The following is a 23,757-nucleotide window of genomic DNA, read 5'->3' as shown; positions in this document are numbered from 1 at the left end:
AAGGATCACCTTTCACACAGGGTGGGAGTTAAATTAGGCCACATGGCATGGATGCAAGGCATTTTTATTTTTTTAAAATTATTATTCTGCGAATGGCAGTTCACAGAACCCAACTGCTGATTTCTACACAGCGCAGATAAGAACAAAATTGGTCCAAAGTTTAACAGTTTCCAGGGTTGGTCTGTCACACCCTGTCCCCAGGGAATACAGCCCTGGAACAGCAGCACTCCTGTGTGAGACCACACATTTCAGCCTAGCTCTGAACTCTCCCGCCATGTCTTATCCCATTTATACCCTTCATTTTTCCATCCCAGCTCCCCACACAACTTCTCTGTCATCCTCTCCTCTCCACCTTGGCCATTCACCCACATTCTTCCTGATCCCCAGCTCTGTGGATAGACCATGGCCATCCTCCACATCCTTCCCAGGCCCATAATCTCTCCTGGACGTGGCCATTGCCCACTTTCTTCCCAATCTCCAGCTCTCCCATGACACGGCCATTCCCCCTGTCGTTCCCGGTCCCCAGCTCTCCTCAGGACATGACCATTGGCCCCATCCTTCCCCTAATCCCTCTCAGACATGGCCACTACCCCCATCCTTCCAATCCCCAGCTCTCCCAGGACACGGCCATTCCCCTCATCATTCCCATCCCCGGCTCTCCCAGGGCACGGCCATTCCCAATCCCCGGCTCTCCCAGGGCACGCCATTCCCTCATCATTCCCAATCCCCGGCTCTCCCAGGACACGGCCATTCCCCTCATCATTCCCATCCCCAGCTCTCCCGGGACACGCCGTCCCCGCGGCCTCCCCGGCCCGGACGGCCCCGGCCCCGCCGCCACCTGACGCCGTTGCCCCCCCCGGGGCTGCTGGGCCGACCTGAGGCGGGGCGCGGGGGGCGGGCAGGGCCTCCCCGGGGCAGGAGGGAGGGACGGAGGCAAAGGAGCCGAGCCCAGCCCGCCGCCAGCCCGTCCGTCCGTGCGACTCCGTCCCGGCTTTGTTGTGCTCGGGCCCGGGGGCGGGGAAGCGGAGGGAAGCGGAGGGAAGCGGGGAAGGCTCCGCTCCTCCTCCGCGGCCCCGGCCCCGCTCATGGCGACGCTGGGCACATCCGGGCCTCTCCTCCTTCTCCTCCTCCTCCGGCGGCCGCCGCTGCCCTGAGCGCCCGGCCCGGCTCCATTCGCGCCTCCCCCGAGCCCTTGGTGGAGCAGCGGCGGGGGAGCCCCGGCCGGGGCCATGTCCAACCCGGGGGCCCGGCGGAACGGGCCCGTCAAGCTGCGGCTGACAGGTGAGGCTGGGCCGGGGGCGCGGGGCCGGCCCGGGCGGGGGGCGGGAGCGGCTCCTCCGGGTGTCGTTGAGGTTGAACCTGGGGCTGGAGCGGCCCCTCAGGCCTGGCTGGGAAGGGGAGGGCGAGGTTTCCCTCCCCTCGGTTCCCCTCGGCCCCGGGCTCGGCGTGTCCGGGCTCCACCGCCCGCCCGGCCCGGGCCCCGCAGCCGCCTGGGTTAACTTCAGCCACCGCACCCCAACTTTGCTGTTTATTTTCCTTTCGTGTTCTGGGTGTAAATTCGAAAGAAACTGTCACGCTCTTTGTTTTGATCCCTTTGTTTGTTTATTGTTGTTGTTTTGTTGGGGTTTTTAAGCGATTTCCTCAGCTAAGAGTGTTGAGCGCTGGAGAGGCTCCCCAGGGCAGTGGTCACAGCCCCAAGGCTGCCAGAGCTCGGAGAGTCTTTGGACAACATTCCCAGGGATAGGGAGGGATTTTGGGGTGTCCTGTGCAGGGCCAGGAGCTGGACTCGGTCATCCTGGTGGGTCCCTTCCAACTCAGCATATTCCATGATTCTGTGATTGTTCGCAGTTCTTGGGTGAAGTGCCTTGTGCTGCCCTCCTCCAGAAGACCACTTGACCTCTGATATTTTAAAATACCATAAAAACGGTTCACTTGCGTGCTGAGAAGGGCAAGAATCTGATCTTAAATACTTAAAACTATACCCTTTTTCATATAAAATCCCAGGTAAATAGGTTTAGAGGAAAAAATACTGGAAATCCTGCTAGAGCTTTCTTTAAAAAAATACAGGACACTTGGAACTAGCTTTTTTCTTCAAAGTATTGTTAAGTCCTCCAGCACATAAATGATACTGTGTGTCCTGAAGCATCAGTACATGAAGGTAAGCTATTAGGAAAGAATAGCTTTACACTGTAAATACTCACCTCTGCCTATAGTGAGTAGATACATATAAATATCTAACCAGCTTGCAAAATAGTTTTAAAAAATGTTAAAGGAGTTGTTATATTTACTTTAGGTGCATGAGAAATATCTCCAGTTTAATGCCTAATAAAGAGAGGTGTTTTCATACTGATTTTTCCCAAGTATATTCTTTTTACAGGAAAAGTAACATGTATCTGCTTATGCTTTACTGTGGAAACACCCGGACTAGATTTATAATGTAGTTTTCATGGAGATTTGTGAGTGTCTCTATATTACACTTGGAAATAAAACTCCTAAAATGAGCGTAGCTGCGACTGCTGCATGGAACAGTGCTGCCTTGTCTTTACCGAGTGTTTTGTAGCTTTCTCCTCAGGTTATTGCTATGTTGATGCAGTGCTTTAATACTTTCTTTCCCTGAGCAGTGAGTGCTTGGACTTGCCTATCTTTGAAACATTTAAAAATGGTCTGTAGCCTTATTTAAAAGCATGGAAAATACTGTCTAGGGAGTTGTCTTTCTCACCTCTGTATATTTGTGTTGAAATTTGTTTCATATTTTATTTTTATTGAGGATTAAGCGTATAATGAATCTGTGTCTGTGACAATCTCAGTGTGTTGAGGGGAGTGTGATTGTGACCAGAACCACGCTGTGGTTTTACACACTGTGGTCAGCCCCCCAAATGGAGCAGGTACAACCGTAAGAAATGCTTTTGGGGTTTTTTTGTCATATTGTATTTTAGGAAGGGAATGTGCAGAGCATGGGATGAAGGCAAAATTGTCCTTTTAGGCCTGTTTCAGGGTTAGCAGCTCTGGCAGGCACTGAGTACCAGTTCTGTTATTGGAAGCTTATAGAACATTGGCCTGTTTCTCCAGCTGAACAGTTTGAGGTATTTTTTCTGCTTTAGCTAATGGGGAGTTGTTTCACTTAAGGTCATTTGTTTTAAGGAAGCTTTACATGTTTAAGGAAAACAATGAATTTTATTAATTCAGCTGACATGTTGTCAGTTCTTGCCTAGGAATAGTTTTAAGTGTTCTGTGTGGTTTTGATTACCCTTTTTGATTGGAAAAGCAGTTTGAGGGCTCTGGAGTTCTAAAATTGTTTGGAATTAAAAGAATCTGTGTATCCAGTGTTTTTAAAAGTTTATTCTCAAACTGACAAATGCTATTTAATCTTAATTTTCTTTGGCTCTATGAAACTAGCAGTCTTCTGTTTTGGCTTGAATGTTTATGGGATTAATTCTGCAATCATTGTTCAACGCTTATCTTTTCTGTTCATTATCTCTAAATTAGATGGTATAGATTTAAAAAAAGGATTTCAAGAACTGGATTCAATTAGCAGTTTTTCAGGACATAAACATTAAAGGTTTAGATGGAAAACATTGTTTTGACTGACTGGATAAATGACAGGGTAATGTTTGATGTGAGTCCAAGAACTGATCTGGAGCTAGTGCCCAACTTCTCAGTCCATCTTGAGGAGCCAAATAAAATATTTAACCTAGGCTTCATTTTGCAAAAAAGGTTGACTCTTTGTTGGGACCTTAAGAAAGTTCTGAGAAATGTTTGGCATACCTTTACACTAAGTGTTTAACAGTTTATTTAGGTCTGGGTTCCACAACAGAGACAAACCACAGCAGTGGCATACTTCTAGCAAGTTTTTATTTAGTTTGCAGGGCATCTGTGTTAGACATTTCTTACAAAAGGTTATTCTTTTGCTCCAAGGTGTAGCTGTTTGTTGCAAATATCACTTGAGTCTTTAGTGATAGGTACGTTGATACAGTTCACATAGTCTTGGGCTAAAAAAACTCTGGATAATTGTTACAATCTGAGTGTCTTCTGATGATACTTCTAGCAGGAGGTGTAAATCCTCATTTCTGATTAAAATATAGGCAGTGTAATTTAAATGAGCTAAAGTCTAGAATTGCACTAGTCTGCTGTGAAATTTATCTTAGCAGCTTGTAATAACACTGTCCAAGGAAGTGTAAGGAAAATTTCTTCAACTCTCACATATTTACCACCATTTGATGTGGTCCTATCCTGAGTACATCCTAGTTCTAAAAAAGCTGCAAGTGCAGCCATCCCCTTCTATTCCTAATGTGATTTTTCTGTGTTGTGTTGAATATGTGGATTTGTAAATACACGACATTGTCAGTCAGAACATGCTATGATTTCTTCCACCCCTGTGTTGAATTGTGTTGATCTTTCATTCTTCAGAGAACTGAGAAATGACCATTGTTTTCAGTAAATATTTTATGTCCTAATATGTGAATTTTCTAGTGTTAAAATAGCTACATTGGACTGCTTTCACTTAGGAGATCAATGACAGCTCTCTGAAGCCCATAAGGCTGTTTTTATCAAGGAGATACTTTATAAAATCAGTTTGAATTCCACAAAACTCTGTGAGCATTAGAATACATTGAGTAAAGGTTCAGTGCAGAAGTTTATTTAGTTCATGTGTTGCAGGTAGTGTTTGTCTCAGTAAAGATACTTCCATAGCCACAAAGCACAGTTACACTGGGCTGGAAAAAGTGGTAATAAATATCCCACGGATAAAACTGGAATGAGCTGGAAGAGTTTTGCTGGTGCAGAATCAGACATAGGCCTGAAGAGTTGTTGGATTTGTTTTTCCTCCTTCTTACTGCTTCCAGCTTTCCTGCAGGGTTTGCTGATTAGAGAAGTAAAAGCACTGGGTGTTGTGTTGTGGAAAATGGATCAGCATCTCATGTGCTGTCCCTCTCTCTTCTCTCTTGCTGCTTTACTGTCTATTCAGCCCTCAGAGTAGAAAGGTGGGACTGTACTGTGAAGTTACAGTGTTGAAGGAGAAAGTGCTGCTGTTTTACCAGACCATAGAAACTCTGGTCGTAATGCTAATAATATTTCTTGCTAAACATACTTAGTATTTAGAAAAAGCCAAAATTTTTCCTGAGCTTTGTAAAACAATGTGGAATGTTCAGATCTGTTTTTTTGCAATGGATAAATCTAAGTGTTAAATTAATCCAGTTGAAGACAGTGGTTTACCTGAATCCTAATTTTTCCATCAGTGGTGATGGAAGCAGGACTGAAGTTGATGGATAGCAGAGCCTCACTGTGGGAACATCTGATTGATCAAATGATAAAGTAGCTGCCTATATTTTTATGCAGCAGGGCAGTGGTTTTATAGTTGACTGAAATTGTAGTGCCATTTTAGGTCAGCTTAAAATCTGAATGCTGTTTCTTTTTTCTCTTTGTAGTCCCTGGCTTCACTTTCTGGGCCCTCCCTTGTGTTGACTCCAGCAACTGTGTAGCTATGGGATGAGCTGAAAGCTAATCCTGCCAGGAAAAAAAAAGGTTTTTTTGTATTGAAGAAGAGGGATGAAGAGAAGAAGCTGCAAAGAGGGCAGGACTGCCTCTCCTACCAGCAGCCTGTAGTTAGATACGCTTTGGTCAACAATAAAACAATGGGGTTCCTTCATGTTCCTTCAAAGGTATATTTGACTTAAGTACTAGTTTTTGTAAGGCATGTGTCATTAAGAAATCCGAATCAATAAATTACATAGTAGGTGGATTGAACTGGTGCAGTCATAACAAAGTCAATGGACATGTGTCTAATCAGATGTACAGGGACTGATGGCTGCTTGGCCCTCAATATTTCCATCAAAGTACCAAGTGTGTGTGTAAATATATGCTTTCTTCTGTACACAGTATATAGTTATAGGTATTTAAATACATATAAATCAGTTGTGGATCATACAAATGCCAGAGAATTGTAATAAACAACTGAGCAGCTGTATGGAGCAGTTTCAGCTGTTTGTTTCTCTGAGTTCAGCTTGTATGACAAAGTTTTATTCATCTGGGTATAAAATTAGATAACTGTGTTCAAGAGTACATAATGTGATATCATGGAAAACAAATATCAGAAAGTATTAGGGGAGAAAATTGTAGTAGGAAAACAGTTATATAGGGGCTTCAATTACAGGACTGAAATTGAAATTCAGTTAAAAAAAGCCCCACTATTCACCTGTGGCTGTACAATCAGGAAAGCATCACATAGAAGGTAGTAGGGGATTTACATGTGTAGGTAACATATGGGGCATATGTGGAAGACATATGGGAAATCTGCAGGCAGTCCTAATGGTAATGTTTAAAAAATTAAAGCTATTGCCAGGAAAAAAATAAAAGAAATCTTGGGGGGTGGAATATTAGCGAGTAATGTTTAGAATGGTCATTTTCAGTGAAGTTTAAAGAGTTTATACTGTCCCGTAATGTCTGTCTGCGTAGCTGAACAAAGCTGAGAAACTCATCTAGTGGTGACAAATTATATTCTGTTGTCTTTGTTAATCACACTGAAAAATCTGATCAGGCCCCAGAGGAAAACATTTTGTCTTTATGTCTGTAAGGTGAATGGGTAGATCCCTGAAAGGAGACAGCTTTTAATGTTTTGTTCTGGTTTATCTCACGGCCTTTGAAGTGCTTCCTTGCTTTGCCATCTTACTTAGAATGACATCTCACCACTGGGCCAGTGTTTAAAAAAGGGTGGATGATTTCTTTGGGCGTCTTCCCTGCTCTCCTCACAACAATGACGTGAGCTGGCCTCTGACTCGGCTGAGTGGCACGAGTGTGTTACTGCACAGGCTGTTATGTGCTTGCTTTAATGTATAAAATGTAAATGCTCATCACACGTGCAGGGCTGAGATCATGCCAGAGACTCCTGGGAAAGATTCACCTCAGGGATGTCAGACAGTGCATGGAGAAGGAGCTGCTGCGTGTGTTTGCTGTTAGCAAAGCACATTCCAGTTTGGGGAAGAGGATCAGAATCTTGAGGGACATTTGTCAGTAATATATTCAGGAAAGGAAATTGTTGACTTTTTCTTGCTGCTTCATCTTTAAGTACTTCCAATGAAAGCATAGATAAGATTACTTGTAACCTTAAAGAAGTCTTTGTCTGTTGATAACAAAGCTCAGGACAAAACTGGCTAAGTGTTATCATCTGAGTTTAAGGGGGAGACAGATACAGGATGGAGAATAGACATGCTCAAGATCATAAAAAGGATAAACCAAGTAAAGCTGGGATTTAGATCCACTATCTTTTGACTTTCTGCCCATGAACATTGTTTCTTTTGAGTTTAAATCCACAGAAAAGATGGTTCTGTTTCGGGCCTTCTGAGACTATGCAGTTGGGGTGATTTGTGTTCAGTTATCTCTCATTTGCCATATTTGTGTTGCACTATCAGCTGTATTTTAGCATCCTGCAGACTCTTGAGAACTGCTTTTTTTCCACTTCAAAACACCTTTTTCTTGCTATTGCCCAGGCAGGTCAGACCAGGAGGGCTCATACCCCCAGGAGTGAGTAACACGTATTGCTTTTGATGAAGTGTTACTCACATTTTCAAAATTCTGAAAATGAAAGAAAAAGTAGCAGTATGTGAGTTTCTGTGGCTGTATCCTGTTGGTAATTTTGTGGAATGACTCTTGGCCAGTGTGTATTTAACCCAAGTTACAAGCCTTGTTTCCTTGGAGAAAGGGAGAGTCACTCCATGGCTGTGGGATTGTCAGTGGAATGGCTTCAATGCTTCCTTTCTGTAACCAGTTCATTTGAGTCCTTTCAAATATGCGGAGAATGTCCAGACTATGTAATTTACAGGTCAGAGGAAAATTGTGTGTGCCCAGATTGTGCCATTCATGCTTAAATCAGCCTGTGTGATGCCATCTTGCCACAAACATCAGAGTGACAATGCCATAGTAAAGCTTTCCAACCCGCAGCACCAATTTTTGGGATGCACACGTCCCTCTGCTCCATCCTGTGCTGTCAGATGGAGTGGGCTGAGGAATACATCCACATTAAAGTCCATCTCTTGTCATCCTCCTTTTTCTCTGGGTGCAGAGGACTGTGGTGGGTTGATGTGTGAGTGAGTGGTGGCTTCAGGCAGGTTCACAGAGCCCCAGGCACTTGGTGGCATTTTCATTCTGCCTTGACCCAGATTTTAACATTACTGATGGAGTTAAATGGAGTAATAACTAATTATATCTGTCATGATGCTTCTTTTTAACATGCTTAACCATTTGATTTGGAGTTTATACTTAGATGCATACATAAATTCAATTATAGATGCAGTTGTGCGTGTATTTAATTGGAGGTGGAATCTGTGTTGGTGATACTTAGAGGCATTTTCTGAACTTGGGTCAACTTGAAGATTTCTTCCTAAGGCAGATAAAGACCAGGCTGTACACTTCTAAAATTATGTATGGTAAAGCTCCTGCTTTGTGCATATTGTAGGACATGAGGAAATTGGATGGAGTGCACTTAGTAATTTGTTGTTTCATTTTAGTAAAAAGCAATCTAGTAAATGCAGATTTTTTAATGCAAAAAATGTAAAATGTACTAAAATTAATTACTGGTGAAGGAGGAAAGATGTATCTGGGTTAGATATTTATGGACATGGCTGGTTAAAAAAAATTAAAATAAAAATCCTTAAGTATGCAAAAGAACTAAACGTGTCTGAATAAAATTCATAGAATTACATTCATGCTTAACTGCCTGGGATTAGAAATTCATGGCATTAATTGTACCAAGCATTTAGGTATCCTTATAACAAATAGACCTTCAATTTGACTCTTAACAGAAAATGTTCACCTTGTTCTGAAATTATTTATTTATAATGTCTATAAATATTTATTTTCAGAGATGAAGTTCTTCTCATTATTTTCCCTGGTGGATTATAAAATAGTTTGTAGCTCTGTATAGAAGACTGTGCAGGACTAGATGAGAAATAGTATTGTGCTTAGTTGTAGTAATATTTAGGTGTCCTCTTTTTTGTTCAGCAGCAAAGTAAGTTCTTCTGTCTTAATTTATAAAGGATGGCATTAGGTGAGATATAGGAAACTTCACAGGTTAGAGTTGGTGTAGGTGGCATCATTCAGAGGCAAAAGGGGACATTTATAGAGGTGAAACAGGACAGAGTGGGCTACAAGTGTTCAAGAGCTGACACAGAGACATGAAGGGACTGTAAGTTTCTCAGGTTTTGTGTCACTTTATAGTGGAAACAAAAAAAATGTGGGTTCCTGTGCTTGGGCTAAAATGTAAAGAAATGTAAATGTGGTGTTGCTGAGTACAGCACTGAAACAGGCTATAATGATTCAATGATTGCACTGTCAGTGTGGAAGTCTGGAGATAATGAGCATTTCTCTTCATCCTGATGATACAAATACATGTATTTTAAAGGACACAAAATACCCATTGCTAAGTACTTCATTTAAATAGATGTGAAGGACCTCATCCTCCCATCTTCTGGAGAGCACTTGCTCAGCAGTACCAAGTAGGAAATTAAAAATGATTGCCTTCTTTAAGCCTGAGTGCACAGTCTGTGACACATAAATTGCCCAGACTTAAAGAAGGGCATAATGCATGATAAAGCAGAAGTCTTCTAGGGCTTTTATTTAGAGGGTTGTGGCAGAAAGTTTGAAAATGTTTTATGCTGTTCTTGCAGAAGGTTCTTGTTAATTGAAGCTTGTGAACACTGATAAAAATTTTTGTCCCATCTTTCATAATTTCCAGTGGGTTGTGTATGTGGCATTTCTAAATGTCTAACTGGCAATTCTGAATGCTTGGTGAAGTGCAGGGTGTTGGTGAACAGAATCTTCAAATGTATATATGTGAAATATATATCTCACACACAGTTACAATAAACTCTTGGTCAAGGATGTTGAAATGGGGGAAAATGTCTGTTGTCCTCTGTTCAAGCTTATTAATGCTGCTCCACAGGGGAAGTGCCCCTGGTTTCTTAGAGATGCAAATGCTCTCTGTAAATTCCAGGTGCTGTGCAATAATTCCAATTTGCCTCAAATAGCTGGATATCAGCTTTTTGTTTAAAAGTTAAAGGGTTTAAATCTTTGTGATTGTATTACTACTAATTTGAGGGGGACAAGATTTATCCTGAAGTTGTGCTGTCGTGTAACACTGTGGCCCTTTTGTGAACATCCTTCATATTTGGGATTTCTTCTTAAGAACTAGGTTGAAAGATGATTTAAAATGTTGGTTTCTGTTTTCTTCTGCAGCAGGAAAAGAGAAGGCCTTTAAGGAAAAAATGACTTAGAGTAATTTTCAGTAGTACGTGCGTCGTGCCTGGCATGACATAAAATATTTGTGTAGTCTTCTCTCCCTTCCTCGAGCAGTTCCCACAGTTCACAGTGTTCTCTCAGTAGCTGTTATGAGGGGGTAAAAGGAGGTTAAAAGTTCTGTAGTCCCATCTACAAGGATAGACAGTAAAGTTCTTGGTTCCCCTCCCAAACAGCAAGTGGTTATTCTGCCTGGGGGGAGATCCCATATATTTATATTTGTCCGTGTCTCACTTGCTTCTGTGGCCAGGGGATCATGAAGAAATTTCTGTTCGTTTGTGAGATGTGAATGTGACATTGTGAATACGTGCCTCGGATTTCCTCATTACAATATTTATCATTTTTCCTGAAAGTTTCTTTCCTCTGGTGAATTGTTCATCCTGTAGAATCAGTCAGCTATTTCCTGTGTATCAGCATAATGTAACTTCATCTACACTGGGCAGGACTTTGGACCCATTCAAAAACTTTGTATTTTTCATAAGTTTATTGAAATTTAGTAACCTCACTGTCCATATTTCAGCAGTTCTTTGCAGTGTGGTCCATGCCTGGAGATGCACTTGTCCTGCTCCCACCCTGTGTCACTGCAGTGGAGTGGCAGTAAATGCACAGGAAAATTGTCCCTGGTCACCCTCACCCTTGGATTGCTCCTTTGTCCCTTCAGCAGCGTGGGGACTGGGAGCTCTGGGGCCTGCACTTGCTTCTACTTTGTGTCATTTGAACATGGAATTGCTTTGTCTGTCTGAGCATCTTGGCCTTTTACTTGCCATCAGTGGAATTTATAACTCTGGCTGAACTTGGAACACCGAGCTGGAGCTAATGATGCCAGCTCCAGTTAACGCTTCCCGTTATCAGACACTGCTCAGTGCTGTTAGCAGCCGGCTAACACAGACACTTTTCATGCTGAGGAGCTAAATCAGACCAAATTTATTTTGGGAAGTATCTGCTAAACTTCAACCAGTTTCAAAAAGGATTAAAAATACATTGCACATCATCCAGAATTGCTTTGTTCTCGTGAATCCTTTATTCTGGGGCAGAGGAGCTGTCAAGCAGGGACAGGGTAATAGGCAGGTGTGGCTGTATCAGCCAGGCAGGGCTTGGTGCAGATTTAGTGAGGACCTGAGTTCTGCCTCTTAACGCTGGACTCAGCCTGCTCCTGGTGTGAAGAGAGGCAGTACCTGGAATGCACAGGGCACAAAAGCTGGGTGAGGGTGGAGGAGAAGGGAATGACCTGGAACAAGGAGCTGGAGAAATGGGCAGATGGTGGGGTCTGATTTTGGCAGGACGAGGCACTGCGGATCTGTTGGTACCTGGGCTCTGGTGCTGCAGCACTGAGCATGACCCAGGATCACAGAGGCAGCCCAGAGTCTCTTATTCCAGACCTTTCAGCACTTGGCTTTGTAACCAGGGAATGCTGTTGCTGCACATATGATGTTCTGTTGGTGATCTGTTTTTTTGGGAAGAGCTGGTCATCTACAGCAGAGGGGCTTCATAGGAGCTCAATATGTGTAACATGCAAAGAATGTGAGTAGTCACAGTTGGAAAGAGGCCAGAAGTTTAAAAACAAACAGGAAAAAACACTCACCCCAGTTCTCCCAATCTGTTCATTTGCTCCACATGTTCATCACCTTGATACTATATAGAAGAAATAGGGAATTAAGAGCTGGCTTCTAAGTGGCCATGATTCAGAACATAATTCTAAAAAGGATTGCAGATAAGATCAGGGTTACTCCTTATGTGTAGAACAAAAGAAATTCTTCAGCTTTTAGCAAACCTGAGAAGTTTTTTTAAAAAGACCCTTGATTCTAAGAATATCTTGGTCACTTCATTCATGCTAATATTTTCTTGCTTTAAAAGGGTCACAAAACTTGATGTTAATTATAATTAAATTATGTCATTTTTAAGTTTCCTTGGCTCATTTACATGCCATATTTTCACAAAGGTTCTGGAGTTACAATTAATGCAACTCCAGGAGTTACAGGTTTTTAGAGAAGTGTTATCTGCTGTTGATGAGTTCATTGCATGAAGGATTTGAGCTTCTTTAATTAGAGTCAATGTAAATATCAAGCAGAGAGAGAAAGCTACAAACTATGGCAGTTATCATTTGTACACTGTGATGGATCTTGCATTTTTTGTGAATATTTCTCTATAGAAGAGAGGGCAGCCCTCTAATTTTACAGTTTATCCATACTGGATTTGCACCAGAGCATCTTCCAGTGTCACGGGGTTGATTTAGTACTCTGTGCTCTGTTTACACTGAGTTCCCAGTGTTGTGAAACACTCTGATCTTCACTCTCTCTGTGTATGAAACACACACAAAGGAGCCTGCAAAAGAGTTTGACCAGTGAAAAAAGAAACCAGAAATTACCTGTTCTGGGCAGGTGTATCTCCAGCAAGAGACAGGCAGATGTGCAAATTGAAGTTTCTTGCAGAGGTCTGTGTAGACAGAGTGAGAAGTTAGTGATGCATTCAGATGGATGGTTATTTTTTTTAAGTTAACTAAAAATTAATGAACTGATACAATGTGAAACTGAAAGGTTTCATTTTAAGTAAGCTTAATATTGTCTAACTATGAAGAAAAATGAGGTCTTCAGACTGTTTTCATAATTTACAGTTATTTGTTGATGTATAACAATGCTTCTGTTCTCTCCCAGTGTTTGACACAAGGCTGAAACAAAATCTGCTCTTATGGGACCTCTTTTCCAAAAAGCTGCTCATTTTCAGACCTTTTTGAGCTTCAGGCAATTAGAAAATTATTAAATGTATGATTTTGTTCAGCTGATCCCTTTTATCATGATTAAAGGTCAGTGATAGTATTGTGTGTGTCCTAGGGAGATGTTTGGGATCTGTTTGGTTTTTAAGTATATACTACAGGCATCACTTTCTGCTGAAATAAATATCTATTTATCAGCTTAATAGAAGGATAGCTTAGAGGTTGAGAGTTGAGGTGTGTCTTTGTTGTTCTAAGACTATTAAATCCCTAAAAAATAGAGAACCATTTCCTTCAGATATGGTGTTAACTACATTTAATAAAATTACCTTTTTCTAACAAGTTACTTTGTTATTTGCACACATATGCACATTCAGTGGTTTGTTTTTATTCTAAGGCCATGCTTTCTTCATTGTATTTGGCTAGGGTTGTTGTTGTTGTTGTTGTTTTGTTGTTGTTTTTTTTTAATTGAAGTATTTACAATATAGTTATTTTTGTTATAGTGAACCATTTTATTGTTTCAGAAGTGAATGAATCATATATTCTGGGTTATTTTTTCCTGGCAAATATTTTTCTTTAATGGTTCCTCAGGGCTAGCTTAATTTGTACAGATGAATAATACTTGAAATATGGTATCTGATTCATAATTTCAAATATTACAATGAAAAACCTTGTGAAACCATACATACATATATATATATATACACACACATATATATACAGGTCTTTTGACTTGCAAGAACATCAGCTTTACATGGGACTAGACTGGTTTACATGAGACTAGACTGGCTGTGTAGCTGTTGCAAGGCAATGAAGTAATTCTGCTTCTGGAGTCTGTTTGCTCTGACTTCACCATTCATCCATTTCCTAAAATCCCGAGATTTTAAGGTCCCAGGTTTCTGTCCTCTGTGTCCCAGCTGGAAGAACAGGTGCTGGCTGTGAGCTGAGCTCCCAGACCTATGTTCCCTTTGCAAGAGCAGAGTGTTTGCAGTGGAGTGTTGGATTTTGTCATGAGGGAAAGTGTCAGAGGGGATCATCTGCTACTCTATAAGGCAAATACAATGAAATTTAATTTTGGTGACAAGTATAGCAGAAGGTAACCACAAGGTGGTGTGGAACCTGCTCATGGTAAATGGTCTTGGCACGTCGAATCCCAGTTTCTGTCTGGCCTTTCGAGTCAGTCCCAGGTGGAAGAGTCCAGGTGCATTTCCTTGACTGCTCAGCATGAATTCAGCAGCCAGATTTGAATGATAGAGATGAGTCAGTGGCTCCACAGCCCCCTGGGAGCGCAAGAGAGCAATGTCAGTACTCCATATTTTTTGTTAGCTGAGTGTGCATTCTCATATTTTTGTTGATTAGGCTGAGGTTTAAAACATTAAGAAGAGTAAAAGTATCAAAAGTGCATCTAGTAGGTGGGCATGTGTTTCTCTGAACACAGTGTGAAACCTGTACAGAGCAGATCTGGGGGTTTTTGCATCTGTAAAACTGATTTATGTGATCTGGAATGTAAAGGATTAAGTTCTGGTAGGTTTTGTTTAGGCATAAGAATCTCATACACAAATTGTTTTTTCATACGTTCCTCAGATCCACTATAGGGAGGTTTAAAAAAACCCCAACAACAATAAAACACCAAACCACAAAAAACCCCCCAAAACAGCAAAACCCGCCTAACTCTCCCCATATTTTCTCTGTTGCCTCTACCCTGAGCTTCTGTCCACACAAATATTTATAAACAGCAAGTAATGCACTTTCTTTTGCATGCACAAAGCTCTGGGGAAAATGAGGAAATGTTTTAGTACGTGTAAGGCGTTTAATACTTTGTTTTGCTCTGATTTGTCTTTCAAAGAGCTGTGGAGGCCTGCCTAAAAAACTAGAATACATTCCCTGTGAACTAATATTACCTTTGTTTAAAACAGTCAAACCTCTACTGCTGAACTCAGAAATTCATGGACAGAATGACTAGAACAGTAAAAATTACTTTAAAAAAAAGTGTTTATTGGATAAACTGGTATCCAGCCCAGCTGCTGAGGATAAATTGATTTTGCTGTTGCCTTAAATCTGCGATGTGTTGGTATTTTGGCAAAGTAAGAAAAACAAGGATATTAGAAAGTAATTTACTGCCCTGGGATTAGTGAGGAGTGTTGTGTTTCTGTGACTGCGGCAGGCCGGGCTGGTGGAGATGTGTCTGATAAACAGGACGAGGTCTAGTCTGACAGCTGGCAACAATAGCTTTTGCTCAAAGTCAGGTGTACTAAATTAGCAAATCTATTACAAGGCTACAGGAGAAATCTCACAGAAGACAAGCCTTGTAGGCAGAAGTGCTGCCAAATGGGAAATGATTCATCGTCTCTGAATGGGATGAGCACTGAGCAGAAGCAGTTTAAACCTCAGACTGCTTTGGCTCATAAACCACCAAATATGCGATTAACACTTTATCTTCTCCAATCCCGTGGTTTTTATTGTCTCCTGAAGAACAGTCTATATTTAGGGGCAAAATCTGTGAGACTTATTTGTTTCTACTAATCTCTTTTTTTTCTAAATTTGAATGTGTTTAGGTATTTTTTTGACTTTTATCTAAATGACAAAATGTTTGTGTGCACACTAAAAAGCACTCCTGTCCTGTGACCCTCCAGCACCAGCACCTTTTAGTGAGGACAGTTATGTCCAGGAGTGCAGGCACAGCTCCCTGAACTGACTTACTGACGTTTATTTGCTTATATTTAGTGAAAATACATGACTAGCTGAAAATGCAGTTTAATGTAGGATGCTGGTTCCAAGGTGATCACTGCATTTTGATTTTTAGTATTTTAAAAATTTGCATCACTTCAACATGAACAGTGCCATTCATAGCCTACAATGCCAAAAGATGAACAGGAAATATATTTGTGAATTCTTAAATTTAGTTAATGCAGAAAGGAAGTACAGTTTACAAAGTTGGATGAAGTAATGTAAAAGGGAAAAAGCCTGTGCCCTCTTTGTCTCTATATAACTGATCAGAGTTTTAGCATATCTCTGGTCTTATTTTAGTATAAATTGTCATATTGGCTTTAAAGTACATAAATGATAGAGAAACTAAAGGAACTGGGTCATTGGAAGATGTGTAGTATTAAATAATTGAGATGTCAGAAGATAGTTGTGAGAGGAAATAACATTATACTTGGAAAGTTACTATCTTCGTTTAGCAAATAATTATATTTAGGTGCCCTGGGATAGCACTCAGTTAGCAGTTGAGATGGCCAAGGAGCAGTGTGTCTAGGAAATGCATGTAAAAATTCCTCTGGAAAACTGGGTTTGCTCTTACCTTGCTTGTGCAGCTGTGTAAGAAACAGTAGAAATCAGAAGTTACTTAGTATAACACTTTGTGATCAGAACTGCAGGAGGTTAAGGGTTCCTGGAGTGAAAGGCTGCAGGGAAATGGGGGTTTTCCAGTTCTGTGTCCCCTCAAAATCCCCGTCGTGTCCCCTCGGACTGTCTGGAGTTCATAACTGGTATTTGAGGTCCATGGAAATACTTGGATGCTGCTTCCACTTGGAAGCCATTCTGCCTTCTGTAATGAAATGTTCTTGAACTAGTTGGGAATATTTTCCTGGATTTTTATCCATTTGCTCTACTGCTGGGAGTGTTGATGCAGTGTTACACTTTTTGCATTCATGTAATCACCTTACACTCCTCTTTGCAGTCTCAGCTCCTCCCCTTTGTCTTTCTTAATCTTCACTCTACCCTGCTTAATATCTTATACTCTGTGTTCTTCTTGCTCAAAAAAATTCTTGTATTTTTACTTCTTGAGCATTGCATCTTACCAAAAGATTTCTGAAGTTGTAGTTTAAATGGCATGGCAATGGTTTTTGGGCAAGATCCTTTATTTCCATGTATAGGTGAGCTATTTCATCTGAATCTCTTGGTGTTCTGTTCCTTTAAATTCTTTTATATTATTTCTTACAATACTATACAAATTGTACTGATATGACAAAATAATTTAAGCAACTTGTGTAAAACTAAAGTAAAACAAAACCAAGGCTTTATTGTAAGTTGCTTTACCTCAGTTGAAGTAAATAAGGTTGCTTATTCAGAGTCAGCTCATCTCTCTTCAACAGCCGCAGCTGCTTAAACTGGATTTGTTCTGTAGAGCACATCTGTTTAAACAGAGAAACCATACTGAATCTGTCCATATTAAAGGACTGCAATAACTTAATCAGTTTATAAATGGTAAAGGCTAATGATGTAATAATCTGGAGATGAGGCTTCATGGGTGTGTGATGGGGGATAAAACTGGAGCAAGGTACAAGAGAGTTTTAATGATGTTTGAATTGGTGCCATTGCCTTGGTTTTTCCATCTGTGCTGCCTTTAAGCTGCTGGAGTTTTCCTGACTTAGATGATGTTGCACTTCTGCAGGTACAGACAGAATTCCATCATCAGAGGCATGACCAGGTAAAGGTTTGTGTGTGTGTACAGTCCACACACCTTCCTGCTGACCCTGTTTTGGTTTTGGCAGAAGCCAAACTGTCAAGTTCCAGAGAGAGGCAACTTCCAAAGTTGAAAGCATTCCACTAAAACCAAATTTCAAAAGAAAATGTGAATATAGGGATATTGTGCTTGAATATTTCAACTGTAAATCAGAAAGAGGCAGGATCCACATATTCTCAAGGAGACAGAATGTCTGAGACAGTGGATATTGATGATAATCCAGGAGGGTATAAGAGTACATTACTCATCTGTATTGCCCCATATAATATCATGTCAGTACATCAGGTGTAGTAATAAAACAAAATTGTGCTGAACTAGGAGTTTTGATTAAGGGCAGATGTTTAATTAATGATTTTTGCTAGTGATAGTATCAAAATCATGACCCTCTTGAACTCTTTAACATTGTTTTACTTATTAGAGGATTAGTTTTTGTAAAGTCTTAAATATATATTTGAAATGCCAGAATTCTTTTTTTCTCCCTAATAGAAGTCATTGCCTTTCCTCATGAGTTAGGAATTATTTCTTTAAAAGCATCTGACAATCTTTTTGGTACTACTGATAAAATCAATATGTACAGCATTTTGCGGGAGTGGCATGGGAATTACTTGTGAAAGGTGAATCTTGTCTGTGCTCTTGGGGTATTTTTTTTTTCCCTGGTTCTTTTCCTTTCTCCTCTTCCCAGAAAAGCCGCAGCAGTCATGGTGTTCCCCAAGGATCATGTCTGCAGCAGAGACAAGAGTTTTGAGACTTCCTGTTTAAATCACACGTGTGGCCATGTCCTGACAGCACTGGCAGCACAGCCTGGAACGCTGCTGGGATCCACAATCCCTGACACCCAGCAGTCTGACTTAGCTGCAGGTGCCTCTTGTCTGAGCCCTTTTTAAAATTCAGGGCATTTTTGTCCGCTTGGTAATTAGATCATGAATTTCTTTTGTTGTTGCCTCTACTACAGCTCGTTCAGAGGGTGGAGAGTTTTACTGCAGTGAAACAAATCCAAGGGCTCTGCTCCTTGCTGGCAGGTTTGTCCCCAGTGCACTGTCAGAGGTGCATGAAATACATCAGGCAGAGCTATCATTTATTTCTCCTGTTAGCTTTTTCCCCCACTCCTGTGCCTATCAAAACAAACTGAGAAATAGATGGGTGGATTTCCATGTTACTTTTTTTTATTTATCCATCAGAGGAAGGATCCTGTGCTCCCTTAAGTATTTTCCAAGTTAATAATTTTGGATTAATTGCTTCTGCTTTGGTTAAAAACTAACTGCTGGGATTGTAAAGAAGTCTTTAAGGACTGAGGTAAGATTTTTAGCACAATTTATAAGAGTTTTGAGGTAAGAGTGACCCCATTCTCTTTGCCTGAGCTCTTAAAAACTATTTTATTCCATAATAATAATTGAATTAGAATTTACTTCACTCACACTTGGATATAAAAAAAAACCTCTGCAGTTTGAGATTAACCAATATTGGTAAAGTTTTTTTATGGACTTTTTTTTTAATATTGCAGGAGGGTAAGAAATAATTGAGACTGTTACAGCAAACATTAGAGCAAAGCTGCAGGATTCTTTCATCTTTTTAATGGATTTCTATTTCCCACCCTGATTTTATTTACTGGAATACAATTTTATACTTGTCACCAGTATGAGAAACAGAAGGAATAACTTTGAAATCGGTCTGAAAATTGATCTTTGCTGATCAATTTTTTTGATCAACTTTTTCCTTTGAAGTATTCTAATGGCTGTTAATTTAAAACTATTGTTCCCCTCACTTCAGGTGACAGCACAGTTTTGCATCTCTGTAAGTGATGCCTGCCCAACAGCTCCATGGTACAGCAGTGGTTGGTTTTTCAGATGTTAAAAAATGTTAAGATGGGATGGTTAGGCCATTTTGGAGGAGGGTGGATAAAAGAAATGGAATTTATAGTGTATGAAAGTTATGCATTAGAAACATCCTGGCTGGTCTGAGAGGCTCCATCCACACTGAACCAGGAAATGCAGATATTCCCAATAGCCTTTGTTTTCTTTAACTTTCCCACATGTTATTCTGCTTCTTTCTCACTGAGCTGTGGCTGAGGCCTGAATTTACACAGGGCCCTGATGAGCATGGTTTATTTTGTATCATTCAGCTTTAATTTACACATCTGGTATACAGCGCAAAAGAAAAAATAAAAAGGCAAACCAAACCCAACTTTTTTTTAATCTACTTACTCAAATCAATGTGAATCTCCATGAAAGAGACTTGTAAACCTTCCTGGTAGGGTTTGCAGTGCCTGGGGAGGGCTGCTATCTTCATTGCTAAAGTGCCAGCATGATTTCTTTCCTTTACCTCTAGAGAGGCGTATCAAATAAACTGGACACATGAATAGGGCGGGTGACGTGTGTGGCAGCGAGCCCATCGCTGAATGAATCGAGGAAACGTGAATGCATGAGCTGCTTGAAGGAAGAATTCAATGGTCTGGGGGGGGGTTGTGTTTTGTTTTACTTTTGGCTTGGAGTGGAGTAAGGGAGGAGAAGTGGAAAAGGAAGCCTTTTGTTTACACTGAAACAATGCTGTGAAGTAGACATCGTGATGTAAAAACAGGAGTCTAAACATGGCAAATCTGGGCAGGCTCCATCTGGCTGTGGCCACGAGTCACTCAGCCGTCCCCGCGCAGACTGCTGGAGTCTGGAGTCGCTGTCGTGTCGTCCTTCCCTTACGGGAATTTAAAATAGCCTTGGAGACTCTCTCCCAGAATTTTATTATTGCATGAGATGAATGATTTATTGGCTTAACTGTTTCTATCCAGTGATGCATTGCATCTTTGTTCTCTCTCGTAAATGCGCGATAAATGTTTTCATTTGGAATTTTAAACTCTCTTGAGTTATTCTATGTGCAAGTTATATGGGTCTGGAATTCTAAATCTAGTCACAGCACAGTCACTTCTTGTGGAGAACTTAGAGTGAATCTGTTGAACAGAAAATGGACTGGGTTTGTGTTAGGTTCTGGCATCTTTCACAGCAGTTTAAATTATATTGCATTATTAGGGCATTTGTCACTTCTGGATATGGATATTGCTGGTTTTTGTGGGTTTGTTGGTTTAGTCCAACAGGAAGAATTCTAATTTGTTGAGACACAGGTACTGACTATGCTTATAATGTATGTGACCCTTGGAAATGGGTTTTACTTTACATGTAGCTTATTGAGGATTTAGCATCTGGCTTGTGTTGAAGTTGAACTTACAGGAATGTGTTTATGGGAAAATTTAGAATTGTAACAATTAGTAAAGGAAATTCTTGTTAAAAGTGCTTTTCTTCTACTATGTTTGTACTAATGCATATTTTAATCGAGTTTATTTTAAAGTTGTCTACCTTGTGTTTGGACATCAGTCTAGCAGTGATACTTTTATATGTCACTTAGACTATTTTTCTGCAACCTGACATGTTAGTATTAAATAGCACTTTAAAAATCCATTAGTACTCTTGAATTGTAATTGTTTTAATGTGTATTCTTAGTAAGAGTCAGAATTGGTACATGATTCTAAGTTTGTATGCAATTTAAACAAGGTTTATAAGTCTGTAAGAGAATTAAAAATTAATTTCCTACCAGTATAAGCTGTAGGTGTGCTGTGAGGCACCATCCCTTCCCAGTTGCCCTGGCTCCCATCAGGAGCAGAAGGGATCATTGATGCAGCTCCTGATTCACATCAGGAAAAGATACCCAGGTGAAGCAGCCCAGTGATGGTATTTGGGATGTCCCTGCTGCAGAGTCAGGGATCCAGGCATGGGGGAGAGTGATTGCCTTGGATCTCATTGAGCAGGGTGTGTCTGAAATCAGCATCCGCCCGTCCAGTGTCCGTGGGTGAACTGGGCTTCCATGTGCTGGCATATGGCACCTGTGCAGCTCTGTGTGCTCCCTGCCCTGGGCCCTGCAGAGGGTGGAGTTTGGAGTATTAATTTGGGTGATGCTGAATTTTACAATTAAGTATTGGGGGAAATTATGGTCCTACCATTCTGTGTGTGTGTACGTGTTTTTTGTACTGACTCTAGAGCTCATTGGGTTATTCTGAATTTCTGTTGCTTCGTGAGACACAGAAGGAGCAGCTGTCTGTAAGTAAAACAGAGCAGCCTGGAAGTAATTGTCTGTGTACTTGCGAGAGAAGTGCTTTTTTGTGTTTTAGTTCTGCATTTCTGAGTGTGCTTTGGGAAATGGAAAAGCTGACTGTTTAAGGAGAAGAATTTTGTGTCTCTAAAAGCCTGAAGGGCATTAGCTGTTATGTTGGTATACTAGTGGCAAAATCTGCTTTTTAATTTAATTTTATTTTTAATAAAATAAATTTCTGGAGCTGCAAAATAGAGACCAGAGGAAAAAAAACCCATATGTCTACATTAAAAATAAAACATTGTGGGGGGTGCATTTTGTTTTATGGGGTGCACTTCTCCAGCACAACTGCAGGAAGGGCAGCCTGGCTGATCCTCCCTGCTCTGCAGCCATGTGCTTCTGCCACTTCCTCTGCCGCGGGTTTGCAGATGGCGTGACTGCAGGATCAGTCTGTGCAGCTCTAGGAGCCAACGGTGAACTAATCCCTCTCCCCAGAAGGTTCATTTTTTTGTTAAGCCAGTTCAGCTTCCTGCTCTACCTTGTATCCCTGTGCTGGCTGGACCTGCTTTGAGGCAGGAGCAGCTGCAGCCCCCTGTACTGTTGGGTGCAACATGAAACCTCCTGCTCGGAATAATGGTCAGCTGCTGCGTTCTGACCCATTTCATGCTGCAAGACCTTGCCTCCAAACCCCTGTACACCTGTAAAATAGTCTTTGCTAGGTTTACCTGCCTTTGTGTGTCCCTTCTTGACAAAAATCGATTGCAATCTTCAAAAATGCAGGAGTTTCATTAAGCAAAAGTAAACTCTTAGTTTTACGATTACGTTCCATCACATTTTTGTTCATCTGCATAAAAAGCACCTTTCAGAGGAAATGGAACCTCAGAAAAATTCCTCAAGGAGATTAACTGTAAAATAAAACTTCATGTGAATAGTTGGGGTAAACAATTTTATTTCAAAACCTTAATTGAGGAAGTTATTAACTCAACAGCTGTATTTGCAAAACCCATACGGCGTTATTTACAGCTCTTAGTTCAATAAATGGTTGAAGACCTCCTGTTTTGTATTTTCCCATGTGGGAATTCAGGCAGGTCCAAGGAGGGAACGCTAGCAGAAAAGTATACGTTTCTCCTGAGCGTGCCAACAATGGAAGAAACCAGTAGGAATTTGTTTAAAAATGTTTAAAGTATTGAGCCATCCTGCTGGAACCTGTGCACAGTGCGCTGTTTGCCTGTCACCAATGGCCTTTCTAAAAGAAATAAGTGAATTTGCAAAGAGTTTTGTACAGTGTGGAGAAAAGTACATCATGTCAGCCTTAGGTTCAAACACCCGAGCAATTTCTGGGTCCCAGGGGCAGCCGTGAAGGCGAGGAGGGGCGTGAGTGTGGCTTCATTTGCCTTCCTCCCTCTCCCTCCCCCAAGCAGGCTCATTCCAATCAGCAGTGTAATTGGAATGCAACCACAGTCTGGAGGAGGAAGGGGAATTTTTGGCAAGGAGAGGCAGAGCAGTTGGGAGCTTTATTCAGATTAAAGCATAGACGGCCATTCATTATCAGTACAACACACATTAGCAACAGCACAGCATTGTGTTTCTACAGCTGGGACTTATTTCGGTGATTGTATTGCCCCGCGTAGAACATGCAAACAACTGGGATGTGATCACAAAACCCAACGCTAATGGCTTTCAGTAAAAGATGGTGTTTCTGTAGGGGAAGAAAGACTTGTCTTCAAAATAAGCCATTGTGGTAAAAATTGATCGGCAGCCTGTCGCTCTCCTGTGTGTTACATATGTTCCTGAACAAACGCTTTTTCTGGGAGAAAAACCCTCGGGGAAAGAAAAAACCAGCAGGAATGATAACGTTAAAACTGTTAGTTGGATTCAGAAGGCTGAACTTGTTCTTCTGTGGTGATGACACGTGGAAAGCCAGAAGATTAGAAAACATAATCTTAGCTTTGGACCGAGTGCTTTCCTCCCCATAACCTCAGGGCTGTCTGTTGACACAGTGTGGGCTCTTATGGATGGCTGGCGTGGGCTGGGGGCGTTCTGCTGAGCCATGGACAGACTTAAATGTGTTGATTGTGTGTTTCCTTCTGCAGCTGGTGTGCTCACTTCCATGGACAGGCACGACTTTTTTTATTTTCTTACCTGTCTTCCTTAATGTTTCTTTGATAATATTGGTCTGTCTCAAATATACACATTTTAAAACTATTTACTTAAGATGGCTTAAGCAATA

The 23,757-nt window shown here is 41.1% G+C and overlaps 1 protein-coding gene across 1 annotated transcript in view; it reads left to right on the top strand.

The window, feature by feature from the left end:
• Positions 1 to 1,197: 1,197 nt before the first annotated feature.
• Positions 1,198 to 23,757, top strand: part of SMURF2 (SMAD specific E3 ubiquitin protein ligase 2) — a 58,714-nt gene continuing 36,154 nt past the window's right edge. Inside the window, exon 1 of the mRNA XM_083874594.1 lies at positions 1,198 to 1,281. Coding sequence (XP_083730720.1) covers positions 1,230 to 1,281 — 52 coding nt within the window. The 5' untranslated portion in view covers positions 1,198 to 1,229. The remainder of the gene's footprint in view (positions 1,282 to 23,757) is intronic.

Source organism: Zosterops lateralis (assembly GCF_965231275.1).
Source record: "Zosterops lateralis genome assembly, chromosome: 18".
In the NCBI taxonomy this organism is placed as follows: Eukaryota; Metazoa; Chordata; class Aves; order Passeriformes; family Zosteropidae; genus Zosterops; species Zosterops lateralis.
This window is presented reverse-complemented; position numbering and strand designations above follow the sequence as displayed.